General features: G+C 38.6%; 1 protein-coding gene across 1 annotated transcript in view; it reads right to left on the minus strand.

The window, feature by feature from the left end:
- The window catches only part of PTPRR (protein tyrosine phosphatase, receptor type R), a 143,660-nt gene that overhangs the window by 113,287 nt on the left and 5,790 nt on the right, over positions 1 to 24,583 (minus strand). Inside the window, exon 2 of the mRNA XM_001235187.6 lies at positions 16,969 to 17,273. Within this exon, the coding sequence (XP_001235188.4) occupies positions 16,969 to 17,273 (305 nt within the window). The remainder of the gene's footprint in view (positions 1 to 16,968; positions 17,274 to 24,583) is intronic.

Below are 24,583 nucleotides of genomic sequence, written 5' to 3' on the forward strand. Positions count from 1 at the left end.
GCTCAGAAAGGTGCTAGGATGCTGTGGATATGCAGAGAAAGACATTTTGGAGGAGTTAGCAGGGATCAACTGCTCTTCTGGCAGCTTAGTCATCCCAGGGAAGAGGAGGGTTGGGTATTCTGCCTGTGTGGAGGCATCACTAAAGAGCCAGGTGGTGTCCTGGAACAGGCCATGATGCTTAAGGGAGCCACTGACAGATCTGCTCAGCTCCCACTGAGAGTATGGTCAGGTATAAGGTTGCCTATAAATCTGAGGGCAGTAGCCCAAGTGCTCAGCCTAGAAAAGGTGTTTTACAGTCCTGCTGTAGCTCCTGGATATGCATGGCAGGCTGACAGCCAAGCATTCAGCCAGAGCATGGTGCACTGCAAGATAAGATGGCAGCTAATAGAAACAATACACATGATATGAATACAAGCACCATGACTGTAGTGTCTGCTTCACTATCTACCAAAGTTAAAAGAAATCTCCACAAAAGCCACATTCCTTTAACTCACTAGTTCTGTCAGGTTTAGAAAGATGGAATCTTTTGTAGATAGGTAAGTAAGAGTATGGTGATTGATAATATTAACGACTAATTATATTTACACATATAAATTTATGTAAGTTACAAATATAAGAGATTAATGTTTATCACTAGCATGCAACATATGGCAGACCATTTGCCAAGAGAAGGAAGCCCACAGAAAACTGAGATGGCAAGTAGAAACTTTCCAGTGAATTCCTGTAATTTGCTTTCATAACTACAGCTCTCAAATACTGTTAATGTAATTGCCATTTGTTCATGATCTTATTATGCAGTGGTTAACAGAGACTTGGGAAATACATACACTGTGTGTAAATTGCCTTTAATAACAGCAATTAGACAGTTGAATGAAGATTGTCCATTACCACCTGTGAGTACAGGGACATCTGGTGGACAATACTATTATTTGATATTTTTTCTAGGTATCTTCAATGCATATATTTTCCTCCTCAGCTCCACAGGATACAAATTTAATCTGCTCAATGACCCACACTTAAAAAATACTTTTTCTTTTTTTTTTTTTTTTGTATTTTTATGCAAAGAAATATAAGTATTTTTTATTATTAAGTGGTCTTTTACATGTACAACTTACACTCAGTTAATTTTAAATGAATATCCATTTCAACTGAGATGGCTTTTCATTGTTTTTCAGCAGACATTAAGTTAGCTTCTTTTAGTCAGACTTCTATGGGAAATGTGAACCTTTTAAAAGTGAAAGTCTATTTTCTCCTATAATACTTCAATAAAAATACCAAAATTTAATCTGGGACTTCGCAATATATTTTGGTCCCAAGTTTAAACGAGATTTTCAAAAATTACTTGTACCTTGTATTTAATTCCAGGCCTGTAAGCTCATGAGAATACACACTTCACAATAATCCCTGCAGCACATGGAAACCAGAAGTCTATGGAATGCTCTTAAAGCAAAGCAACCCTGTACCAAAGGAAGAAGCCTTCTCTTTTTTTTTTTCCCCAAGTTAACAGAAGCAAACAGGTTTCGAAATACTCACAATGAACCACAACACTTATTTGCCATGAATAAAATAAAACAAACAAACAAACAACAAAAATAGACCAAAATATCTGACTAAAAACAGAGTTAAGGGCACCTGCTCTTGTGTCACAGTATATGCTGAGAAGATGAACATTACTGTTGAAGAAAAGGACTATATTTCCACTATATGGTCAGAGATTCGGTAACAGAAAAGGGCCCAGGGGAAAAAGGGGTGTGCATACAGTGGAAGGAAAGACTATCAGGGGAAGAAAAGAGAAGCATGGAGTGAGAAATATTTAAAAATGGAGAGGAAAAAGAAGTAAGTAATGTAGTTTGAGGTTATAAGTCTAAAGGAGAGGAGCAAAAGATAAACAAGAGCAGAAAGAAAAGATCTGGGGGAAAGCATAATACTAAAGAAAAGGAGAATAGAAAAGCAGAATATGAAAATAAGAAAGTGCAAGAAAGGGCAGAGACGGTTGTGTGCTAAAGAACAAAGTGGCACTCCAAGGAGAAAAACAGAGCTTCACTTTCACAGCAGCTGTATGGAGGCATTATTAAGGAAGTTGAACCTGCTACTTGAAGTACTTTACCAAGCCTGAATTTATTATGAAAGATTTGGGGTAAGATTAGATATTTGCCCTGGCATAGCCTGAAACCCAAACACATGTCAAAAAAAGGAAAAGACAAGGGATGTATGAGATACGATTAAAGGATTTATATAACTTGCATACAGGAGAGTCAGAGAGGAGACAGATGAAAGAACAAAATCATCAGGGACTGCTTGAATGGACAGTGGTACAAACGTATTAAGCAGCACAGACTAGGTATGGTGGAAGTAAGACCTCCAGAACATTCACTACAAAAATGAAAGGATAAAAATGGGGAAGAGAATATTGCATGGTAAGCACTGAATGGTTAGCCATTACAGAAAAGGATTAAAAAGGAAAAATGTACAAACACTTCAGCAATGTTCTTTTCAATCAGTGCTTCTGCATATGTTATACATCTGATTAAATGGAAAGAAATACAAGCTTTACATGGAGCAAATCAAGCTAATTGGATTCACCTTCTTCTACGTTTTAAATCAATTCACATCAGCAGTAGCATTGGTCCCAGTAAAAAACTACAATTCAGGAGAGAATGAACAATACAGAAGCAATTTGGTGCAAGTTTGGCTGCAACTCTTGTCTAGTTGACATTATGATTTTAACTAAATAGTTCTTGGCCATTCATGGAGAATTTTAAACATGCTTGTTTGAATAATAAGTAGTGTTTCCAAAGAGAGACATTAGGATATGCAAAAAGGACCACAGTGAAATTTTATTCATTCCTTTCTGTTTATGTAAGCTGTCAGGTACTGATTCTGAACACCAAATTCTGCCTCTCCGTTTTACCAGGTAATGCACATGGACTGCACATGGTCTTATCTCTCGGTATAGATGTTACGGTACATATTTTCACTAGTTAGTGTTTTCTTCAGTTTTTTTTTTCTTTAGCAAGGTTGCAGAACTTCCCTGCTAACGAGGTTGTGTGAAGAACAGAGTGCAGCCTTATCAGCATAATCTGTGTTGAGTCAATACACTGCCTTCTGATTTCTTACAGGCTCTTAGCAAAAGAACAGGTAAGAGCAGTTTCTTTCTCTAGCTCTTGTCCCTAGAACTCCTCAAAATCGTGTGTCTTCTACTGCAGAAAAATCATATACTGATGATGCTCTCGCAGATGGCCAATCTGATGAAGACCTTGAGGAGATCTATTTACTTGAGAAAAAGCAATAGATCTGTGGTAAGAGCTTTATGTTGGCTACAGGATACTTCTGCTCAAGTCCTTGATCTGTATATGCCTCAGAATAAAGAATTAATACTTTGACCTTCATATGCCACATGATTAACTGAACAACTAGACTTCCAGACAAAGCTTTTTTCCACAAACACCACAAACTCCACTCAGTGCAAATAATTAAATAGAAATTGATCTGGAAAGGAGAGCAACGTATTTCAGTGTCTTGAAAAGACTTGCCCTTCTGGAATTCTCATATATCAAAGGCAAGACCAATCTCAAGTGCACTGAAAAGACTCCATCCTGATCCTGTCTCAGGTCCACCCAAAAACTGAAATGAAGCTACAAAGTGAACTGATTTGGGCGGTTTAATTACTTTCCTCCTTGTGAATCTTGGCTCTGACCAGGATGTGGCAAATGAAGTGCTTGAACCTGACCTTCCACTGTAGCTCCATGCCTTGATCTCTGGGATCTTGGCCATTTTGTGATGCCACCCTATTCATTCCTCACTTCCCAAATAAAGTAAATTAATTTTTTTTACAACCCCTGGAATCAGTGAAAAGGAATATTATTTTCAGATAACTCTCTCTTGTGGTTCAATCTCAAGGACTCAATTTCAGTGAGTCCTGATCTACCTTCTGAACAACTCAATTGCGTTGTTGCTATTCTCTCCATAACTAATAAGCTGTTAGAGAACTGGTTGGCAGTTGATGTGATATCAAAGTGAAGGTATTTTTGTTTTGCACCAGTCTCAAAGCAATTTTGAAAGAATTCAACAATTAGAGGCAAGAGAAGGAAAAGAAAGCCTAAGATAAAGCCAGAGTAAGTCAGCCTCTAGGCAGAGTAAAACTTAAGCAAGCAAAGATGTAGCCTATATGTTGAAGTAGAAGAGCCAAGAAAACAAAGTACTAAGCACTGGAGCCAAAGGTTACAGTAAATGTCTTTCTAATACAAATGAAGAATCTATAATAGTAGTAGCATTGCCAAAAGAGTAAAGATCAATAGTGGTAAAGCAACGGGTGGAGGGAGTTCTGACAGCATTAAGACAACAAAGGAAAGCTAGCAGCCTTTGCCAAACTTTATACAATGCTATTTGGCATAGGCAGCGATCACTGGAACTGGGAATGCAGAAGAAATTAATGAGGCCACAGTGATTGGACAGACCTTTCAAACTGCAGATATGTGTTTCTGAAGTATTTAATTTCTTCAGTGATTGATCAAAAGAGCTGAACATATAGAATGCCAAAAGCACTGAATTCTTCATTTAAAGTCTCTTACCTTTAATGAAAAGAATTTATAAGGCTGTGCTCATAACAGATGAGGACTGGTCAACTGGCAGCCCATGAGTCAAAAAGGGCATGCAAAGAAATTTTGGCTAGCCTCTAGGAAAGCCTACAGCTGCAGGATTTTAAGCCAATTTTTCAGTTCACTGAGAGATAATGGGAGAAATAAGTGAATTTGGTATGGGCCAAGAAAAAGTATTACCAACCCTTGAACGCACCTGGCTGACCATCCAAACAAACTGACTGGTAGCATTACAGGAGGAGAATGTAAATTGCATGAAAATTAGAGAAAGGGTTCAACTATGTAGGACAGTCAGGAATGTCTGAAATACATTTCCTGGCTTGGAAATACAGTCATTGCTCAGTTGCCCTTGAGTTTCCATTTAACAGCACACAAATACTGACACACCAAAGCAGTCCTTCTGCAGGAGGATACCATAACTCAGTGCTAACATTGGGTCTCTAGTGGATTTTTTTGGTTAGAGACGGCCAGCTCTGTACACTGATGTTAGATTTTAGCTGGCAAAATCTGATAGAAATGAGTTGTGTCCAGTACATTTACATCACGATCTTACTACTACATTTTATCATTGTATTGCTGCTTTATATTATCCTTTTTTCTTCCTCTACTCACAACATCACTTAGTCCCTCACTTTTAATAGTGGAGAATTAATTATAAAAACATCTCACTCAAACACCTGGACAGGAATAAATACAACCCCTCAAAATAAGCTGCCTATCTACTTTTTGTCAGCATATGTACCACCACAACAAAGGTGCACTGCTCATACTGAATAATATTATTTTCAGATCACATCTTTTTTATTTTTAGAACTGTAAATATTGTAAATCTAGATATAAATTTTTCCTAATGTATTTTATTGAAACATCTCTGATCATTTTGGCAAAGACTTGTACATTTTTGGCAGAATAAACTTGTCGATTAAGCCATGTTAATTTCAACATATGTGTTGTGGCCTCATTTTACAATAGGGGGCTGCAGAATGTTCATTTTGGTCACCTTCTTAATGAGTTAGATTCCAGGAAGGAAACTACAAAAGGTGATAACAAGAGAGTTTATGTTAATATGTTTTAAAAACAAGAAAAGTAAAAAGGATAAAGGAAAAAGATATTTTCTGCAGCATTCCCTGGTCTCCAATGACATGAAGGACCATGCATAGAGTAAACTATGGTCCTCTAAATCTCTGCCTGTAAAAGAGGGAAGAAGCTCATTCACAGCTATCGTAACAATCACTATCTTACATCTGTGGGTGTACCATGCAGCAGTTTGAAGCATCGGTAATTCTTTGGGCTTGACAACATTTTATTCTATAACCACAATAGTGTCTCATCATATTTGCTGTGCAAGTTAAAGTAGAACATGAACAATTTTCATTGGCCAAAGACAACAGTAATTAAAAGAAAAAAGACTAAAGTATCACTGTTCTGCAAGTATTTTTCATGTATCAGGCCCTAAGCCTTCCAAAATTAATTAATGCTTTAATGAAAGTTGTCTATTATCTGACTAACAAGTTTAGTTTTTCTAATACCCAGCAACCCTGGCTTTCAATTAAGACTCAAAGAGCCAAGAAGTGATGAGAAAGAACATCGTAAATGATTTATGGATGTCCTACTTTTGTGTATGGTACATTTATTATTCCACTTAATGTATCCATATGGTTTTCTAATTCATTCATTACTGAAAGCCTCACATGACAGTTATTTCATCAAAGGCTATATCCATTTTCAGTCAGTTTCTTAGGAAGCACATTTAAAAATTAAGAGTACAATTGAATTTTTGATTTAGTGTATGGAATTCAAAGTATCTATCTATTTAATTACTGTCCCATTACCCATTTCTAGACAGATCAGTTGTTGACTTTATTTTCCCCACAGATAAACCATCAATTGCTTTCTTGCTATTTCATGATCTGAGTGGTCTTTTAAATTCATGGTTAACATTTCCTTATTATTCCAATTCCAGTCAAGAATCTCTGGTTCCAACCACTAAACTACAAGGCCTTCTCCAAAAGCAGTGCCTCCTACTTTATTATACCGGCCCTTGACATCAGAGGCAGATGTTGGTGGTACAGCAGTAGAGGTTGAACCTTCCCACCAATATTCCAGTACACTTTGTTGCCATGTGACATTTGGCAGCAGAAGGGCAGTCTGAGAGAACAGCATCTGACATAGAAGTGTGGATGAAGAAAGATGTGGCATTGAATTCCTCCATGCAGAAAAAATGGCACTCACTGACATTCACTGACACTTGCTGAATGTTTAGAGAGACCAAAGAGTGGATGTGAGCACAGTAAGAGAGTGGGTGGTGCACTTTAGCAGTGACAACAATGACATGAAAGACAAGCCATGTTCTGGATGGCCACACAGATTTTTACAGGGACAGCAGGCAGGCTCTGGTTCATTGCTGGTGAAAATGCACAGTAAATGGTGGTGACTATGTTGGAAAAAAGTGTTTTGTAGATGATAATTTGCTCAATCATATATTGCTACTGTGTTCTTTGTATCTATTGTAGTTTCCATGGAAATGAATAGAAGGCATTACTTTCAGAGTGACTTATGTAGGTATACAGTATGTAAAAAACATGTTCCCATAGCTAATAATCACATTCCATCCTCCCAGACCAGCCATCCTCTAAGAGAGCACTTCTGCCAGAGCTGGAAACGGTTTGTGTCTTAGTAGGCTATGGACAAAAGAGACAAAGGGGAGAGGTCTTTAACTACTGTATCTAGTTTAAACACAGTCAAAGAAAAGGAGTATTTTTTGAATTTTCAGGTTAATTTCTACTGCCTATATATGCTTCCAGTGGGGCTAATTAGGCAGAGCCACAGCATCCTGCTGCACCAGTCCAGAGAATGTCTATCTGGGATATGGGATTTATGGGATCCCTGTCTCATGCTTACTTTTCAGCATCACCTTAAGGCAACAAAGATCATTTTGACAGTGTTAACTTTGTTTTGCCCACAGAATGAAAATACTTTAAAAGAAGAGAAAGGTATTTAATGTCGTTCTTCCCAGCCCCAAACATCTGCATTTTAATACTCCACTATTATAAAACTGCATGGTACGGTACCAGAAACGAAACTGTTATCCATTTTTTAATAAGAAATTGAAATATTGTATCTGTTTCTAAGTATTACCCTCCAGAACTTTGTTCTTAATTAGACAATATGTTATGTGATGCTTGAAGAAAACATATCAACAATTTGGCTAAATAATGCAGAAATATATAATTGTTGCCAGAATATCACATGATTATAACCAAAACGATCTTTATTTATTTGAGTTTTCAAAAAATCTCCAATGTTACTAGTACGGTTATTACCAGAGAAAAAATACAACCGCTTATTCTAGAGCCATCTACGGGAAAAGGGCCAAAAAACCCCACTCCAAATTAGCCTTTATCAATGACACAGTGTTAATCAAGTCAAATTGACCTTAGCATATTGTAAATGCAAAAATCCTTACTATATTACCATTGATTTCTATACTGCAGTTTATTACACAATGACGATTCCCAAAGAGAATATTCTCAGCCAAATCCGTACAAAGCAGACATTCCATTTTTATTCTACAACAACTAATACAGGCTGAAATGTAAGTCTGTTTCAATTCACGTTTAAATAAGCATAGATATAACAGAAGCTGTCAACCTCTTTCGTACACTATTCATCACGATTATATTAGCAGTCTTGATGTATACCTACAACACTTTTCATAACGCTTCTACCATAGACTCGATTCAAAGCACCTTGTCCACTTAACGTATTTTCCACAAGTTTCCTGTGCTGCAGAGCCAAATAAGAATTTAGCTTCATTACAGAATGTCGGTCATGACTGACCTTCAAAGGCAGGACAGCAAAACATTACTTAAAGTGCTTTTAGCAACAACAAAGACAGACAAAGACTTTGTACCACTCTGCTTACCTCCCTGGTAATCCCCCTTTCCATGGCAGTTTTGATATTGTAGGGACTGAATAACCATCATTCAGCTGACAGTTATCTGATGATTTTCAAATCCCAATATCCTCCTAGTCTGTGCATGTCATTTCAGAATTCAATATTTTTTTACGTCAAAGAGATGCTGAAGGACAGTAATATTTGATCTGTGAGGTTTTTTTTAGGAGTGTGTTCAAAAGAACATCTTCAGCTCCTAAAACTGTTTTTCTGATTCACTACATCACCATGTTTTAATCACATAATATATTCACGTAGTGACGATAAAAACGCATGTATTTTTAGAAAGCTGTTTTGGAAAGGCTTAACATTTAAGAGGTTACACACAAAATCACATTATGAAGAATCTACTGAGGAACTTTTGAGAAGCTGTCACTTTCCTTTATAACATCAGAAGTGAAGAACCAAAAGGATCACTCCAGAGGCTGAATTGCCAGATCCAACAAAACACTGACTGAGAAGGAAACACATGCTTCTTGCTGTCTTTTTATCTGAGTGCCCTTTATCTGCCTTTTAAATGTTACTGTAGGGAAATTTGGCATTCCACAAAGATACTTCTCTGAGGGCTCTGATAGAATTTAAAAATAAATAAATAAATAAATAAATAAATGTAAAAAGTGTGCCTCTTCAGCCTTCAGTCCTAAACACATCAACACAATACAGAGGTTTATTGCAGTGAGTTGTCAAAATATCTATTTGTTAATGGGTGGGTCTCACGATCCCAGCAAAGACATTTGGTTCATGTCCAGATTTGGATATCAGGCCCCTGTGAATCCAGTGATGGCAGCTGGAATGGTTTGTGCCAGGAAACTCTTCCTTTCCTTAGTCATATTTGGGCTGTAACAGGATCCCGCTCATCATAAAAGGAGCACAGAACATACATCACGGTACAGCAATCTCCCAGAATGCTGACATGCAAGCCTATCTGTACTGCTTGGCAGAACGCAGTCAGTGTATTTCCAGTCATGAAGGGAAGCATGACCAGCTCAGAAGCTAAAAGGCTGCAACACCCAAAGTGCAGCCAGTGTATTGTCATAAAGGAGGCAAACAATGATCAGGGATGGAAAATCCACTGCAGTCTAAACCTTTCTGTCTTTTCTCCTGGAAGTCAGTACAGCACGGTGCACAAACTGCTCAGAAGAATATTTCAAACGGAGAAATAAATGGGACCATGAAATAAGGAGGCAGCAGGGGACTGTTTGCTTTTATTTTTTTTTTTTCACTCTATTTCAAGGACTAAATCAAAACACATACAAAACAATTTGTACCGGATCAACCTAAGATCAACACAACTTTGAATTTTCAGTTAGCTCTTTTTTCTTTGACTCCTTTTAAGTCAAAGAAATGTGATTATGAAACAAGGGCTACTCTGTAGCCCTTTGTTCATAGACTAAATCATGTGAAATGGGAAAGACTCAGGTTCAGTTCCCCCTTTATGCTCTTGAAAGCAAGGCTTTGAGCGAGGTCTTTCACACCTGGGCATGCAGACTGTTTCTCATATCTAAGTTCCCCCACATTTTTGAGACATTTTGGAAATGCTTAAACAAAAAGCGAAGACCTTTGATTTGGCTGCAACTGCTGCCGAATTCAATCCAATTTCATGGAAAATCTCTGTTTTGCCAAAAAGGATTTTATCAATTCAAAAGCTTTCCTGGAGAAAAAAAAAAAAAATTGAAAAAAAAAGAAAACATAGGCAGATCCCTTTCTCCTACACAAGTATCTACTTCATAGCTGAGACTGTCCGATTACAGTAACATGCAGCTGAAAGAAGTATCAACAGTTGACACTTACCTTATCTTTTTCCTACAGATGAACTATGCAATATTAAGTGCTAAGGAAGGTCTAACATTGAGTTTAAAAGCATAAAACACGTATGCCTCTAAAATCCAGTTTTCATTTAACTGTGCAGCTCACGAAGAAAATGAAATGACTGGAAGAAACATTTTCCCTTTACTCAAAAATGATGGGAAAGGAAAACTTTTTGATCAAAGAGGATCTGAGCAATTTACGAAAGACACAACTAGCTTTTGTTCAAGTTCAGCATCTCACTGTATGATACAGAAAATAACCCTGAAGTTGCCAGCAGTAAGTTAATCAATTAAAGCACTGAGTTGCTGAATATTCCACTAACATTCCATTAACGTTTTGCCAGCTGGATGACAAAAAAATGCCTTAAGGAAGCTTTAGTGCAAGTTACAACATAATGCAATCTTTCCTGTTTTCCACAAAGATGACAGCAAACACAATACCATGATAATGGTTCAGCATGCAATTATCCCTGCTGAAGTGCACAGAAGGAAGCAGAAAGCAAATGAGGCCAACTAATGCAAACTCTCCTGACTTCCTTGTGCAAACAAAATCCAGAATGACAGAGCTGCAGGCTACTAGGTCTATTTGAAAGGGTTGCTGAAGATATGTTGAGCCTAGTGCAGTTACTTAAGAAAGGACTAAGATAACAGTGTCCATCCATCTTTAATTAGAAGGTAGACTTGAGTTCAGAAGCCAGATACTGTGAAGATCTGGTCATGATGTAAAAGGACACAACAGTGATTATAACTAAGGATACTGACTGACACTGCTCACTGTAGTAATGTGTGATTAATTTTTAGAGGTTGTTAGCAATTCAGCACTGTAATTATAATAAGATCTTAAAACTTCACTGTTGATCAGCACAGCATTTGTCTTCTGTTGTTTCATGTTTCAGACAAATATATGACCTGGAAACACAGAGGGACCATTTGATAGCTTGTTGGATCTTACTCTGCAGAGAGCTCCTTTGAGAAGTGATTGTAGATACACAATCTTTTACTCATGTTTCCTCTGTCTGGCACAATGCCAATCTCCATCTTGGGCTGGCTATAGCAGGTCTCAGTGGCAAAAAGTGACATTTGACGTTTTTGTTACGCTCCATAAACTGTTAGGTTGGCTGCTTGTCCTAGTACTGGTTGACCTGCTAGTTTAAGGACTACTTGATCTACTGACTGATAACAAATTTATGCCTTAATCTTACCCCATTTTGTAGCTTATTATTGTTTCAAGCGTGTTTTGACCACTTCCTTGTAAGGCTGTCAAGGGAGTGAATGTAGGGTATTTGTACTGAAGGAGAGGAGTAGGGCATATCGCTCCCTGAATCACAGCACTGAGCTGTCTGTGATCTCTCTGTGCACCAGAAGGTCTGCAGACATAATGGCCTTAAGTTGCACCAGGGGAGGTTTAGGTTGAATATTAGGAAAAAATTATTTTCAGAAAGAGTGGTGAGGCAGGGGCACAGGCTGCCCAGGGAGGTGGTGGAGTCACTGTCCCTGCAGGTGCTCGAGAAAGTGGAGATGTGGCACTGACAGACATAGTTTAGTTGGTATGGTGATGATGGGTTGATGGTTGGACTAGATGATCTTAGCGGTCTTTTCCAACCTTAATGATTCTATGATTTCAAGGTAAATTACTTTTGGAGTTTGACAGAGTCAAGACTGAGACCCCATGTTCACACTGTGTTCAGAAAGCAGCTCTTTAGTCACTTACAGTATGATAATATAGTACAGCTAGTATAACTGCATCTAAGTTCAGAGAGAACTATACATACACATACCTATGTCCATCCCAGTGAAAATAAGGACGCTGCCATACTGTGTGTAATAGGAAGATAAAATTAACATTTTGAATAACTTCCTAACTGTAGTTAGTTGGTCACACAGCATAGCATATCACGCGATGCACATGATGGAAGGCAGACAGGTTGTGAACGTCTTTGATGTCAGTAGTTAAACCTGATGAGGAAACAGGGAACAGGATGGCGGAACAAACATAGACACGTAAAACTGTGTCAGTAAGGAAGCAAGAGCTTACTTGGGTTAGAATTGTGCTAGACAGATTAACAGGCTACCAATAGGCTGGCTCATATGTAGATTTATAGATACTTACATTCATGTGCTTTATTCTTCTTCTGAATCCCACCTCAGCACCTGAAACACTTTCATGTTTTAGCTTGTTTGAACGTAGAAGGTTCAAACACTGAGAACAAAATAGATCTAATTGTATGGCAGAGCTGCAGCTATGAGAAATTTGGCTTTACACAGAAAGCCATGGGAATGGAAAGAGAAGCACTGCATGGCTGTCTGTGCATCTTATGTCCCACTGACATTAGCAGAGAGAACATCTAATTAAATCAACTCAATTCAGTAAGACTCATGTAAACCAAATGAAACCGAAGGGATGCATTGAATTTTAGCTTATCACACAAGACTATCACATCTATAAGCAACAAACACAGAGATACAGATTTCCATATTTAGATGTGAAGGTGCATGAAGGGTGAAGGGGAAAAATTATACAGTGAGCAAGTTTATTGGCTTTACATTTCTGAAATATTCTATAGTGTACAAATGAGGAATTCACCGGAGAAGCTTAGTCCAATATTAGCACAACACCATAGGCCAGTGCAATGCAGTAGGAGGCATTACTTTTGGAGCATTCCTCATTTTAATGTATATTTAGTCCTTTTTTTTTTTTTTAAGTATGCAGAAAGCAGAAGCATTTTTAATAATAAGTGTTTATATACATATTTATGATGTCTGTGTACTGCTTTGACCTTTGCGGTGCTCATACTCAGTACTGGAAAGACTTGAAATAAACACAAACCCTTTTAAAGAATTTGTTCATCTCACTACTAACTCTCTAACATGCACCACTTCTGAGATCCAAACAAAACCCACAAAAATACAAAATCTTAGGTTTTACCAAGCAGTTAAGTAATGTCTTATATCAACCACATAATTTTTAGATGAGTGGTCTCATGTAGCCCTGAAAGACAGGTTACACACAAAGACATTGATAAAATAGCCAAAGTGGTTCCAAGAATCATAGAATCATAGAATTGCTAAGGTTGGAAAAGACCCACAGGATCATCCAGTCCAACCATTCGCCCTTCATCAATGGTTCCTGCTAAACCATGTCCCTCAACACAACATCCAAACGCTCTTTGAACACCACCAGGCTCAGTGACTCCACAACCTCTTTGGTCATCCCATTCCAGTGCCTGACCACCCTTTCAGAGAAGTAGTATTTCCTAACGTCCAGCCTGAATCTTCCCTGGCGCAGCTTGAAGCTATTCTCAGAGATCTCAGTTGTCCTCACTTTCCTCAACAGAGCTTACTTGAGCACCAAAGGGGAAAAAAAAGAGGAAAAAATAAGAATGTGGTATTGGGTAATGTGGCAGAAAGCTCCCAGCTATAGAAAACTTACTCCCATTTCTTCCTCCCTCCAGCAAACAAGCACTACAATTTTCCCAGGTTAAGCAATATTAGTTCTTAACACGCGTTCTTTACTGGTACAGGCATAAAACACCAATTTTCGACACAACACCTGCAGAATTCTTGGCTGCACAGCACTCTTCTGTGCGTTGGCAACATTTTGCTTGTCAGATGGCCTACTCCTTAGCTCAAAACATAACCTTGTAATTGTTGTGCATTAGTCATCCATTCACTCTACCTTTCCAGCTCCATCACGGAGAAAATGGACCTCAAGTCGCTGAAATTAGATTGAATTCCTTTTCCTCCCCTCTGCAGAGCTGCAACAGCACTGATTTATTTAAAAAAATAATTCCCCTTGCAGGCTTTCATACTAAATCACAGTGTGCACTAGTCATGTAACTGGATTACAGGAAGCATTAACACCAGCAATTGCCCTTTCAAGTTGAGCAACCAACAACATTGCTACAGGCTGGAACACGAACGGTCAGCCAGGGCAAAACAACAAATGCTGCCACTTGCCCTACATAATAAAAACCAAACAGCAGCAGCAAGCAGCAAGTGCTCTTACAAAACATGCGTGCATTCAAAACAAAACAGACTCCCTTGGCAACAGAATTAAGATTACAATCTACTTAATGTGAAATTTGTGAGGGAGAAGCCAAACGTCCAAATGCAGAGACCTGGAAGAAACAGGGCTGCGCTTGGATGATGGCAACCACCCTGCTGTGGGACAGCTGCCCTCTGGATGAAGACACCTTCAACATTTTTTACTGTGCGAGTACTGAGCTGCCCAGGTTGCTCTGTGCTTTAAAACATACGCTCCCAAAAAGCCTTTTACTTAAAGGACGGCATTTAAATCCAGCTCAAAACACTGTCCTTGAACACACCTAGCGATAGTTCACGATCCCAGCAACAAACAGCTTTCGTGTTACAGTCAGCTCATGTTGTTACTTCCCCCTTAAAGCACATATGGTTCTCAGCCAGAGCAGAAGGCTTCAGAGCAGGAGCTCCATCCTACAATTGCAGTAGCAAAGCTTGAGTCTGAGGTCGCTTAATGAGAACTTAATGTAGATTTAATAGGTCTTTTTTTTTTTTTCTTAAATGTTACTGCCAATTGAGAATCTGCCTCATTTAGGTTTTGATGCAGGCACAGAGCCAGTCAGCTAGAACCAGGGCAGCCCCAGAATATTTTGTAGGATTTCTGCATTTGAAGTTGAGGACTGCAAGCCTCCAAAAGCATGTAAAGCTCTGCTAAAATACATTCATGTAACAGTGGCATTTAATGAAAAAACAAACAAACAAACAAAAAACACCACCAAACACGAGGTTATGTATATTCTGAATTCTTTGCCCTTTTTGGGTTCTATCTTCACAGGAGGTGAAACAGTACTTGCTATGGGAAAAGAGGGCACAGACCTTCACTTTGGAGCTGGCCTTGCTGGCTGTGACAAGCTTGTTTGGCATGTCCTCCAGATCAGTACCACTCAGCTTTGGTGTGGACAGCTGACATGACCCCATTGAAGCAAATCTGTCAGTGCCTCATTGTGCTCTGAAATGGACTACAGTAGCATACTTGCATACAGCTGAGCCTATTCCTGATTATGATAGCCACTCACCTCAAATTAGGAGACCTTGCTCATGGAGGATGCAAGTAAGCCCAGAACAAGGCTTTCAGAGGCCAGGATGAGCTGTGAAGTAAACATTCAAAGCAGAGCAAGGCTCTCCTCGTTGCTCAGTGCCAGGACAAGAGGCAATAGGCATAAGTAGTACAGTAGGTTCCCTCTGAACACCAGGCAGCACTTCTGTGCTGTGCAGTGACAGCACTGGTAGAGGCTGCCTAGAGGCTGTGGAGTCTCCTCCCTGTCGACGATCACAAGCCACCTGGATGTGACCCTGGGCACCCCACTCTGGTGGCCCTGCTGAGCAGGGGTTGAGAAGAAGGCCCAAGAGGGCCCTGCCAACCTAAGACACGCTGTGATACTGTGAAAACAAATAGTATTTTTTGACTATTAGCTAGCAGTTACTGCACTCCAATAACCTCAGCATGTTATACAGTAAGCTACTGCATGTGTTCATGAGGGCAAATCTCCAGAAGTACCAACAACAAATGGAAATCTGTCAGTTCTGAAACACTTCCTGCACTAACATCTCCCAGTGCTGCACAGCCTGTCTTCTTTCCTTGTTTGGAAAGGCCATTCTTTTTTAATCTAGCATCTTTTGAGAAGAGCAATTTACAGAATTAGGCAAATAGCTGCTGACTGTAATTAGTCACATTGTTTCAGTTTAATCTTTATTAGTTAACTGTAATGAGTGAGTGAGCCATTATGAATGGTAGTTCTTCCCTCAGAAGAAGGAGGATAAGCCCAAGCCCGATGCTCTTCAGTGCAATCAGACAGGACTAACCATGCACCAGGATGAGGCAGAGCAGTGCCTGTTCAGAATGTATGCAGAATGTGCTACAGTCTCCACAGAGGACAGTTCCACTGATATTGTCCTGCTCCCGGCATGAAGTATGAAGATGCAGCCATATGGCATCAGTGTATGGTTCTACTGGCATGCCCTCCAATACAGGAAGGACCGCTGCCATCACCTGTCTAAAAATGGGCAAGATCACACAGGTAACTGAACAAGGAAGGTCCCAGACCATATCTCCCAGAAAGAACATATGTGCCTTACACCAACAAAAGCATTCTTAATTTTTGCAGTAAACAGACTTCCTCTCAAACAGCTTGTAAGCATAATGGTGGATATGCAAGAAAAACAGAAGTGAATGAAACGTTTCTGTCAGCTTTTTAGAATCTCCCTGCCTCTGTAGAACTCTTCCCAAGAGCATTTTCTTGTGACCTACACAGAATAAATTTAAAAACCACTCCATGAAAGCAGGGAAAATACAAATCAAGATTAAAGGAGTCTGAGGGAAAGGTAAGTTCAGACAGGCTATATTTTACATTGGTTCCTCAGATATCTTGTTGATCACAGTGAGGTCCTACAAATGCAAGTTCTACTAAAGTGAAGAATGTCAAGATGTATGCTAATTAGTTACATGCAGATGATCACCCAGGATGAAGAATATGAACTTTGGATGCACAGCTTTAAAATCTGTGTCTATATCTGTCTATAAGCACATTTATTCACAAAACAACTCCAGAAACCTAAAAAAGGCACTTACCACAACAATCACATTCGTCGCAGGAATGGGAAGATTTTCCACTTCTAAGTCTTGACCTGTCATAGCTAACAGATTGAGGGACGGGTCGTAGGCAGGTCTGGGGAATGTTGACTTTACAACTATTGCAGGGTGCAGCTTGTTTATTTTGGTATGGGAAGAAGAATGGAAATGTTGTTTGGAATTCTTATAACTGTCTGTATCCAGACTTTTTTCCAGACTCTGCACATGGTGATAAATGAACACAGGTTTCCCACTCTTTCGCTGATGAATTGTCAAGAAGTGGTCATTGTCTCCAGAAAAGCAGCCTGAGAAAAGAAAAGAATAAGTTTAGAAGGTCTCTCTTGGGTATTCTGTAGGTGATTCAGGAAATCTGATGAGACCTTTGGGTTCTACAAGATTTGGAAAGATTATTTGATGAATACAGGAGTTTCCTTGAATGCAATTTCTACAGCAGTAGCTTAGTAACACCACAGAGGATCTACTAAGTATGCTAAATGTATTACATTCTTAAATTTATTTCTACAGAGCTTTTTCAAATGTTACTTATTGTTCTGGTCAAGGCTTCATTTCACAAACGATATGCAGGAAAATACCTGCTGAGCCAAGTCCAACTTCTGTGCTGTTGAAGACTTCAGTATCAAAACACATGCAGTCCACTTTCTAATACATTTAATCATCTAGTAGTAACAAATGTTTGAATTGCTGCCATCATCTTTCATACATGGGGATCGAGGAAAAAAAATGTCAAAAACTAGATACAAAAATCAGACTTAAACACATAAGAAAGAGACGAAAAGTACAACTAAGACAGCATTACGGATTACCTGGTCATCTGCCATTAACTATAGAAATTCCTAAACCCCATGAGTATCTCCTCTTCAGCTGACTTTGCAGCTTCCATGGCAGGAGGTATTTACCACCTCATCACTAGGCAACAGCATACAGAGCATGTATTCATCTCTATTACATCTCCATTTGTGTAAAGGAAGGAGGCTGTCACTCACCAAACCTTCCATGCTGCTGTCATCAGATACCCCAGTAACCACACTAGGAAGCTGCTACAGAACACAGGGAATGCTCACCACCCTGACCCTGGAGGCTGCTCCACTGCTCAGAACAAAACAAAGCAACTAAGATTCAAAGGAAGACCAAGAGAATAACCAAGGGAATAACAGCTAAGTGTGCAAAGACCCATAGTTATGGATCTAACCATAACTAGACCATAACTATGGGTCTTTGCACACTTAGCTGAGACATAAACGGAGAGCGCTAGGAATCTTATGCCACAGCTGTGTTGTTTCTTCATTTTGTAGTAAGTAGTCAGAGAGGAAACTACTTGAAGAGTACATGAAGCAGGGACATGTGCTCCTCTTACCACAGATGCTGGTCAGACTAGGGGGCCTTACTGTCCCTTGTGCCAACTCTTGCCCTGACACATCCTATAGCCAATCGCTGCCTGTCCAGCCAACAGAGCTCCTGGCTCTCTGTATAGGATACAGAGGTACGTGTACTTAGTCACATCTTGCATACAAAGAATTCCTTCAGATTACATGCTTTAAATTGACTGTGCATTAATGAAACAAAAAGTTTTATTTTGATAGTTGAAGTACTTCCTAATGATGCCTTTTTTTAAAAGGAACCAGAAATAAAATGTTATTTTTTTTTATTTTTTTATTTTTTGTAGGTGAAGCCTGGCGAATCTTTAGTTCCTTTACGAAGAACAGAATAGCTACAGGAGCTCAGTTGAGCTGCTAGTCTGGGAAACAGGCTGTCTTTCTGAGCAGAAAAAATAGGCAAGAATCAGCTTCTTTAGAGACAGAAAGTAACTGAAGCTGAATTAGTCACCTCCTGGATGAACGCTTTAAGTAACACACTGCAATGCAAAAGGGACTTTCTGTTCTAAGAGAAGTGGACCCTGCTCTGCTCATCTTGGAATTTCCTACTCAGAAGCTGTTGGAGTTAATAGGAATGTTGAACTGATGCTCTGTTATTTAGTTAAAATAAATAAATAAATCAACATTGCTTTAATTCCCTTAATGAGCTGTGAAGAACAGCTCCAAACCAACTACGTTTCAATTCAGGTTGAACAAGAAATCATTTTGTTCTATTCAGACTGATTTTTGCCTCTGATTTTTTTTTTGCTTCTGTAAGCAAATCAAAATAATCAGCCATTTGCACAGCTCTACCCGTTGCCCTTAGGAGATTTCAGTGTAGGTAATTACATTCTGTTGACCTAATTTCCTCACGAAATTTGAGTTAGGAAAATCAAGGACAATTTCTTATCTGTGCTATAGCATTGCTATGCATCGTTGGGAACTGCATTCTCTGCCAAAGTGTGTCCACCTCAGTAGGCAGTGAGGCAATACATAACATACATGAGCAGAAAATCAATAGGAAGAAGACAGAACACAGAATCATGCATTCTGCAGTGCACTTCCCAAAATAAGGCAGAATGCTAAACCCAAGGCTATTATTTTAAATGGTAAATACAAACACTGCCAAATTCTAGATGACCACTGAGGTTACATATGTACAGCTGTTGTCAAGTTGTATTGGGAAGATGACCGAGAGCAGAAAAAAAAAGAAAGAAATTGCAGAGTATGGTCTTAAAGCTAGCTGAATTTCAGAGCTTGTTAAGCTTTCTGGGTTCTCATTCAGCTTCTTAAAGCTTGGCTTCATTGATAAAATTCTGAGAGCTGGTCTTAACTCAGCAATTACAGAGTCGTATGAAAAGCAAAGTGAAAACGAGGGAATATCAGCACTTCTCTTAGTCACCTCTTTACTTGTTTTTTTAATTCATGTGTCTATCACAGGCAATCAATATTCCAAAACTAAGCAAATGTAACATACAGCAATGCAACTACAAACACTTTTTGTGTCTGTGGTTCCTCTTAGTTTCTTTTATTACTACTTCTATGCTGCTGAGGGAATGAAAATCTGTTTCTCCAGGAATTCTTCATTTTTCACATCTTCCTCACTTCCATATGCCAAATTCACCTTTTATTTCATTTATTTTTACTGAAAGGAGCAGAAAATACAATTATTAATAAAAATTATTCTCTGAATAATATTAAGATAAATCTCAAGTATGATACCGATTGAATTCAGGAAAACTGAATGGTCGTCTTATTTTTGATATGTCAGTAGTTTAAGGAGTCCTCCAAGAAGCTCACCTGCTCACAGACCTCAGTACTTTTTATAACAGTATCACAATTTCTCCCAAAATCGCAACAGACTCTCTTCCATTACAATATTAAAATCATGGCAGCACCACAGATCACTGTAGCAGATTCAATACGTAATCCATTGCCTCAGATTTTCAAGATGGACTGCAAAATGTAAGTATATTTGGTAGTGGCTTATCCTGCAGAAATGAGAAACGAACTAATTACACAACATACTCTCTGCACTCACACAAATCTATTTTTACCAGCTGACAGCACAAGTTCAAACATATTCCAAGAAAACTACTGGGCTGAATTTGATTTTCTGAGAAGGCAACACAGTCCTAATAATTTAAGTAGGTTACATGCATTCATAGTGCCCAGTGTGAAAACTTCACTGATCTCAGTAGACTGTGGATGACATCCTAAACAAGGTAAGACTTTTCTCACAGACCGCTATCCATGCCTCAAGTGACTCTGACAGCAGGCCACCATTGATCCTCTGGCAGAACCTCTGGCTTCTTCTTAATCTGATGAATATTCATTCTTGATATCCCTACGTTTCAGTTCTGAGAACAAACACTGTGCATCAATTCAGAGACATAAGTCATGAGAAACACCAGCACTCCTGCTACATATCACCTGCAAATTTTGCTAGTCTCCATCCCTTAAGAAGAAGATAGGGATTCTCTTCTCCTTCCCGTATCTAGTTCTGTATCCACACATCAAAAACAAGTTCATCTTTGTTGCCCCCAGGGAAAATATCAGAAACCATGAAGAGCCAAAGTAGCACAGTATGATAGCAAAAAGTGATTTTGGTGTCTTCTAAGCTTCAGCTATACCAACATAAACAGGGATTCAGAAAATCAGACTTAAGACAAAGCTCAAAAAACAGAATTCCTATAAGAGTCTCTTCCATAAGCTTAGCAAACTTGATCCTAAAGTGAATTTTTATATTCTCATCACATTACCCTGTTTGAACTCTATTTCAGAGAATTATGCTTCATGACGGATTTGTATCTAGTACTTATATCACCCTCTAACTAGAATAATTTTACTCCTTCTCCTAAAAATCTTCCCCCTACTGGAAGTCTTGTCCTGGAAGAGGAGGGGAAGCAAAAAAATTAGCTCAGGAAAATAGATGGGCAAATCAAAAGAATACCAGATAGATAGCTCATGCTATCTGTCATACACTACAAATATGTATTATGTAGGCAGAAATGAAATTCATGTAATAATAAATAAAAAATAGTAAATTTAATCCGAAAGATGTAATGGGTGCTTTCAACCATTCTAGTTGGTCTCTGCTTAACAGAGAAATCCCAAGACTGACCAGACTGCCTGAATAGCCTCAGAGAACTGACATTTTTTTTTGAAACCAATCTGCCAGAAAATTGCTACAGACTTCCAGTTCCCAAACACCTTCACTTTCTCTAAAATGGACAGATAAAAACATTGAAGATAGTCAAGACCCATTAAGAGGGCAGTAACACAGTAGCAAGGTTTTCTTGTTTTAAGACATAAAAATATCACAGCTCTATAGATATTTATCTCTTGAGTCCAAAACCAGAATTTTATTCAATCAGGAAAGGAGAGTCCCAGTGGGACATAAAATTGATTGTATTCCTGATAGGGCTAGGATAATGGTGTTTAAAGTCATGATGTCTGTCTGGAAAAACAATTTGTGGTCATTACCGTAAGCCTTATTATTTGCTTTAATCTGAACAACTTAGATTCATAATCAAGTTGGTTCTTCAGCATTCTCTAATTCTTCACGTTATGTAATGAGATGTTTATAGTATATTTACCATTTGTAAGTAGTGCAGTCACCCCAAACTCACCAATAGCACTTCTGTGCTCTACAAAATTAGTAAGTGAAATACCCAAGTGAATGTTAGACACACAGTGCATCAATCTTAGAACTCACACTTAAAACTGTAACTAGTATCATGTAATATTGAAATCTCTTCAGAATTCTAGATGTCTTGGTATATTCCAAGACTAAAATTTTCTTTTTAAAAAGCTGTAAATGAGAGGGAAGAAAAAGGCAGAAAATGTATAGTCATTTCATAAGGGAAAACTGCTGAAAATTGAATGATTGGTTTAAAAGATAAATTTAACTCAAATGCAGTTTGAGTTACAGTACTTAATGCCAAATAACTTCTCATTTTCAGTAAAAAGACTTACTGATCTTAGATTATTAAATTCTGTACCCTGATCTCCACATTCCTTTTTTTCTCTCTCTCTGTAGCTCACTGTTCTAAAAGATGTACTTTGTCCCATACAACCTTCCTTCACATCCTATAGACTAGCCTCAGGCTTTGGACAAGCTCCATGCTTAATCACCTTTTGCACAATGGTTCATCTCTTCTGAAACAGCTGACCAGAATCACTACAAGATGCAGGCCAATGTACTTATGAAGATCATTGATCAATCCTCTTCAATAATGCCAGTGCTCCTACAGCTGGGAGATTTCACTGCCTGCCTCTTCTTAGTCCATTGAGATGGAGTTCTCTCTGGTCTATATGTAACAGCCAAATAGATATTGGCTTAGAGGAAGGGAAAAATATACATATCACTCTTACAACACGTGATAAATTGCTTAATATCATGCTTTCATGATAAGCCATTTATGAGCAGGGATCTAACCCTTAGGTGTCCAAATAACAAACATATTAAGGAAAATGCTAACTATGAGTAATTTCTAGACATAGGATAAACACTACGATAGCTTTAAAGGATTTCTGTGTTTTTTTGTTTGTTTTGTTTTTGTTTTGTTTGTTTGTTTGTTTGTTTTTCTGGGCCACAAAAGTTTTCCCTTATTGTGCAGGCAAGGGAATATTGTTTTGGCTGTGACTTCATAAGATAGAGAAGTATATTTCTTCATGCCTGTCTCATCTATCTTACTTAAAAAAAAAAAAAAGAAAATAAAATAAAAGATTTAGCATATCAAGAGGAGTCAACATATCTGATGGGAAATAAAAATGTTTTAAATGATGCTGAAGCACAAAGGAAAACAAAGCTGGCTGGAAGCAATATGCCTTGCATTTGTACTGTCTAGTTAACAGTATGTCTTACTGTCAACAAAGTAGTACATCAATCAAATATAAACTTCATTAGGATAGGCTATAAAGCATTAGCCAAAAGCAAACTACTCTTCAGCTCTAGCAAAGCTGGCCAAGAATTATTACAATATTCTGTGATATGACTTCACCATTACTCAGACAAACCAAACATACTTTCAAAAGTTTTTAGAATCATAGAATCATAGAATCGCTAAGGTTGGAAAAGACCCACAGGATCATCCAGTCCAACACCAATAGTGTTGGACCAGTAGTTCTTCACCAATAGTCCTTCACCAATAGTTCTCACTAAACCATGTCCCTCAACACAACATCCAAACGCTCTTTGAACACCACCAGGCTCGGTGACTCCGTCACCTCTCTGGGCAGCCCATTCCAGTGCCTGACCACTCTTTCAGAGAAGTAGTATTTCCTAACATCCAGCCTGAACCTTCCCTGGCGCAGCTTGAATCCATTCCCACTAGTCCTTTTGCATGAGGACAAACAGGCAAACCTGAAAAAGAGAAAGTATGAGTCTGCTTTCTGGTTTGGTAGTACATATTGGAAGTTTGGGAACTCAACCACGAAAATACCTTCCTATGTATTGTAGCCCTTGTACTAGAGAGACTTGTATGCTGTAAAACTGTTTCCATGGTTCAGAGAAAAATAACAAAACACCAACCTTGATCAGATCCTTCCTTCATGCCACAGCTTTTTCTTAAGACAAACTGTTAAAGCAACACCAATGAAGCTATCCCCTACACAGAGTAGGCTGTTAGACCTAATAACTTCACATCAGGCATGCTCCTGCATGGCTTCTCACAGCCTCCTTCAGCTAAAATAAGCTTCTCAGCTTCTTTCTGTTCAAAGTCTTGTTTATGGGCAAAGAGAAAGCACAACTCATACATGTAAATAATGCCAAGATTTCATTGATAGCAAAAAATATAAAGGTCTAGTTCAAGAAACATAGATCCAATTCAATTGAATGATTATACACAGAAAAAGTCATAGTAATAGCAATAATAGAATAAAATTTGCAGCACACACATATTTCCTAGCTTTTATCAATTTTCCTTGTGTTATGCTCACTCCTCTACTGTTTCTCTAGGTCCTAAGGTTGGTGGTTTCACACTGGCATTGGCCATGGGGTGATGTTTGGGACAGCTGTTGCTGTCAGCACCTGAGTCCTCCACCAGGAGGAACATGATCTTCATGCTAATGGTTTCTTCCTCCTCTCTTGTTCTTTCCTCTTAGAATCATATATACACAAATATATTTGTTCACTAACATTGCACTCACAACCCTGTTTTTCTTCAATTGGCCTGCAGCAACATGGAGGTTACATCTACAACAAGGAAGTTGCATTTTAATTTACGATCTGTTGTCGT

Source organism: Gallus gallus, chromosome 1 (genome assembly GCF_016699485.2).
Source record: "Gallus gallus isolate bGalGal1 chromosome 1, bGalGal1.mat.broiler.GRCg7b, whole genome shotgun sequence".
Classification (NCBI taxonomy): Eukaryota; Metazoa; Chordata; class Aves; order Galliformes; family Phasianidae; genus Gallus; species Gallus gallus.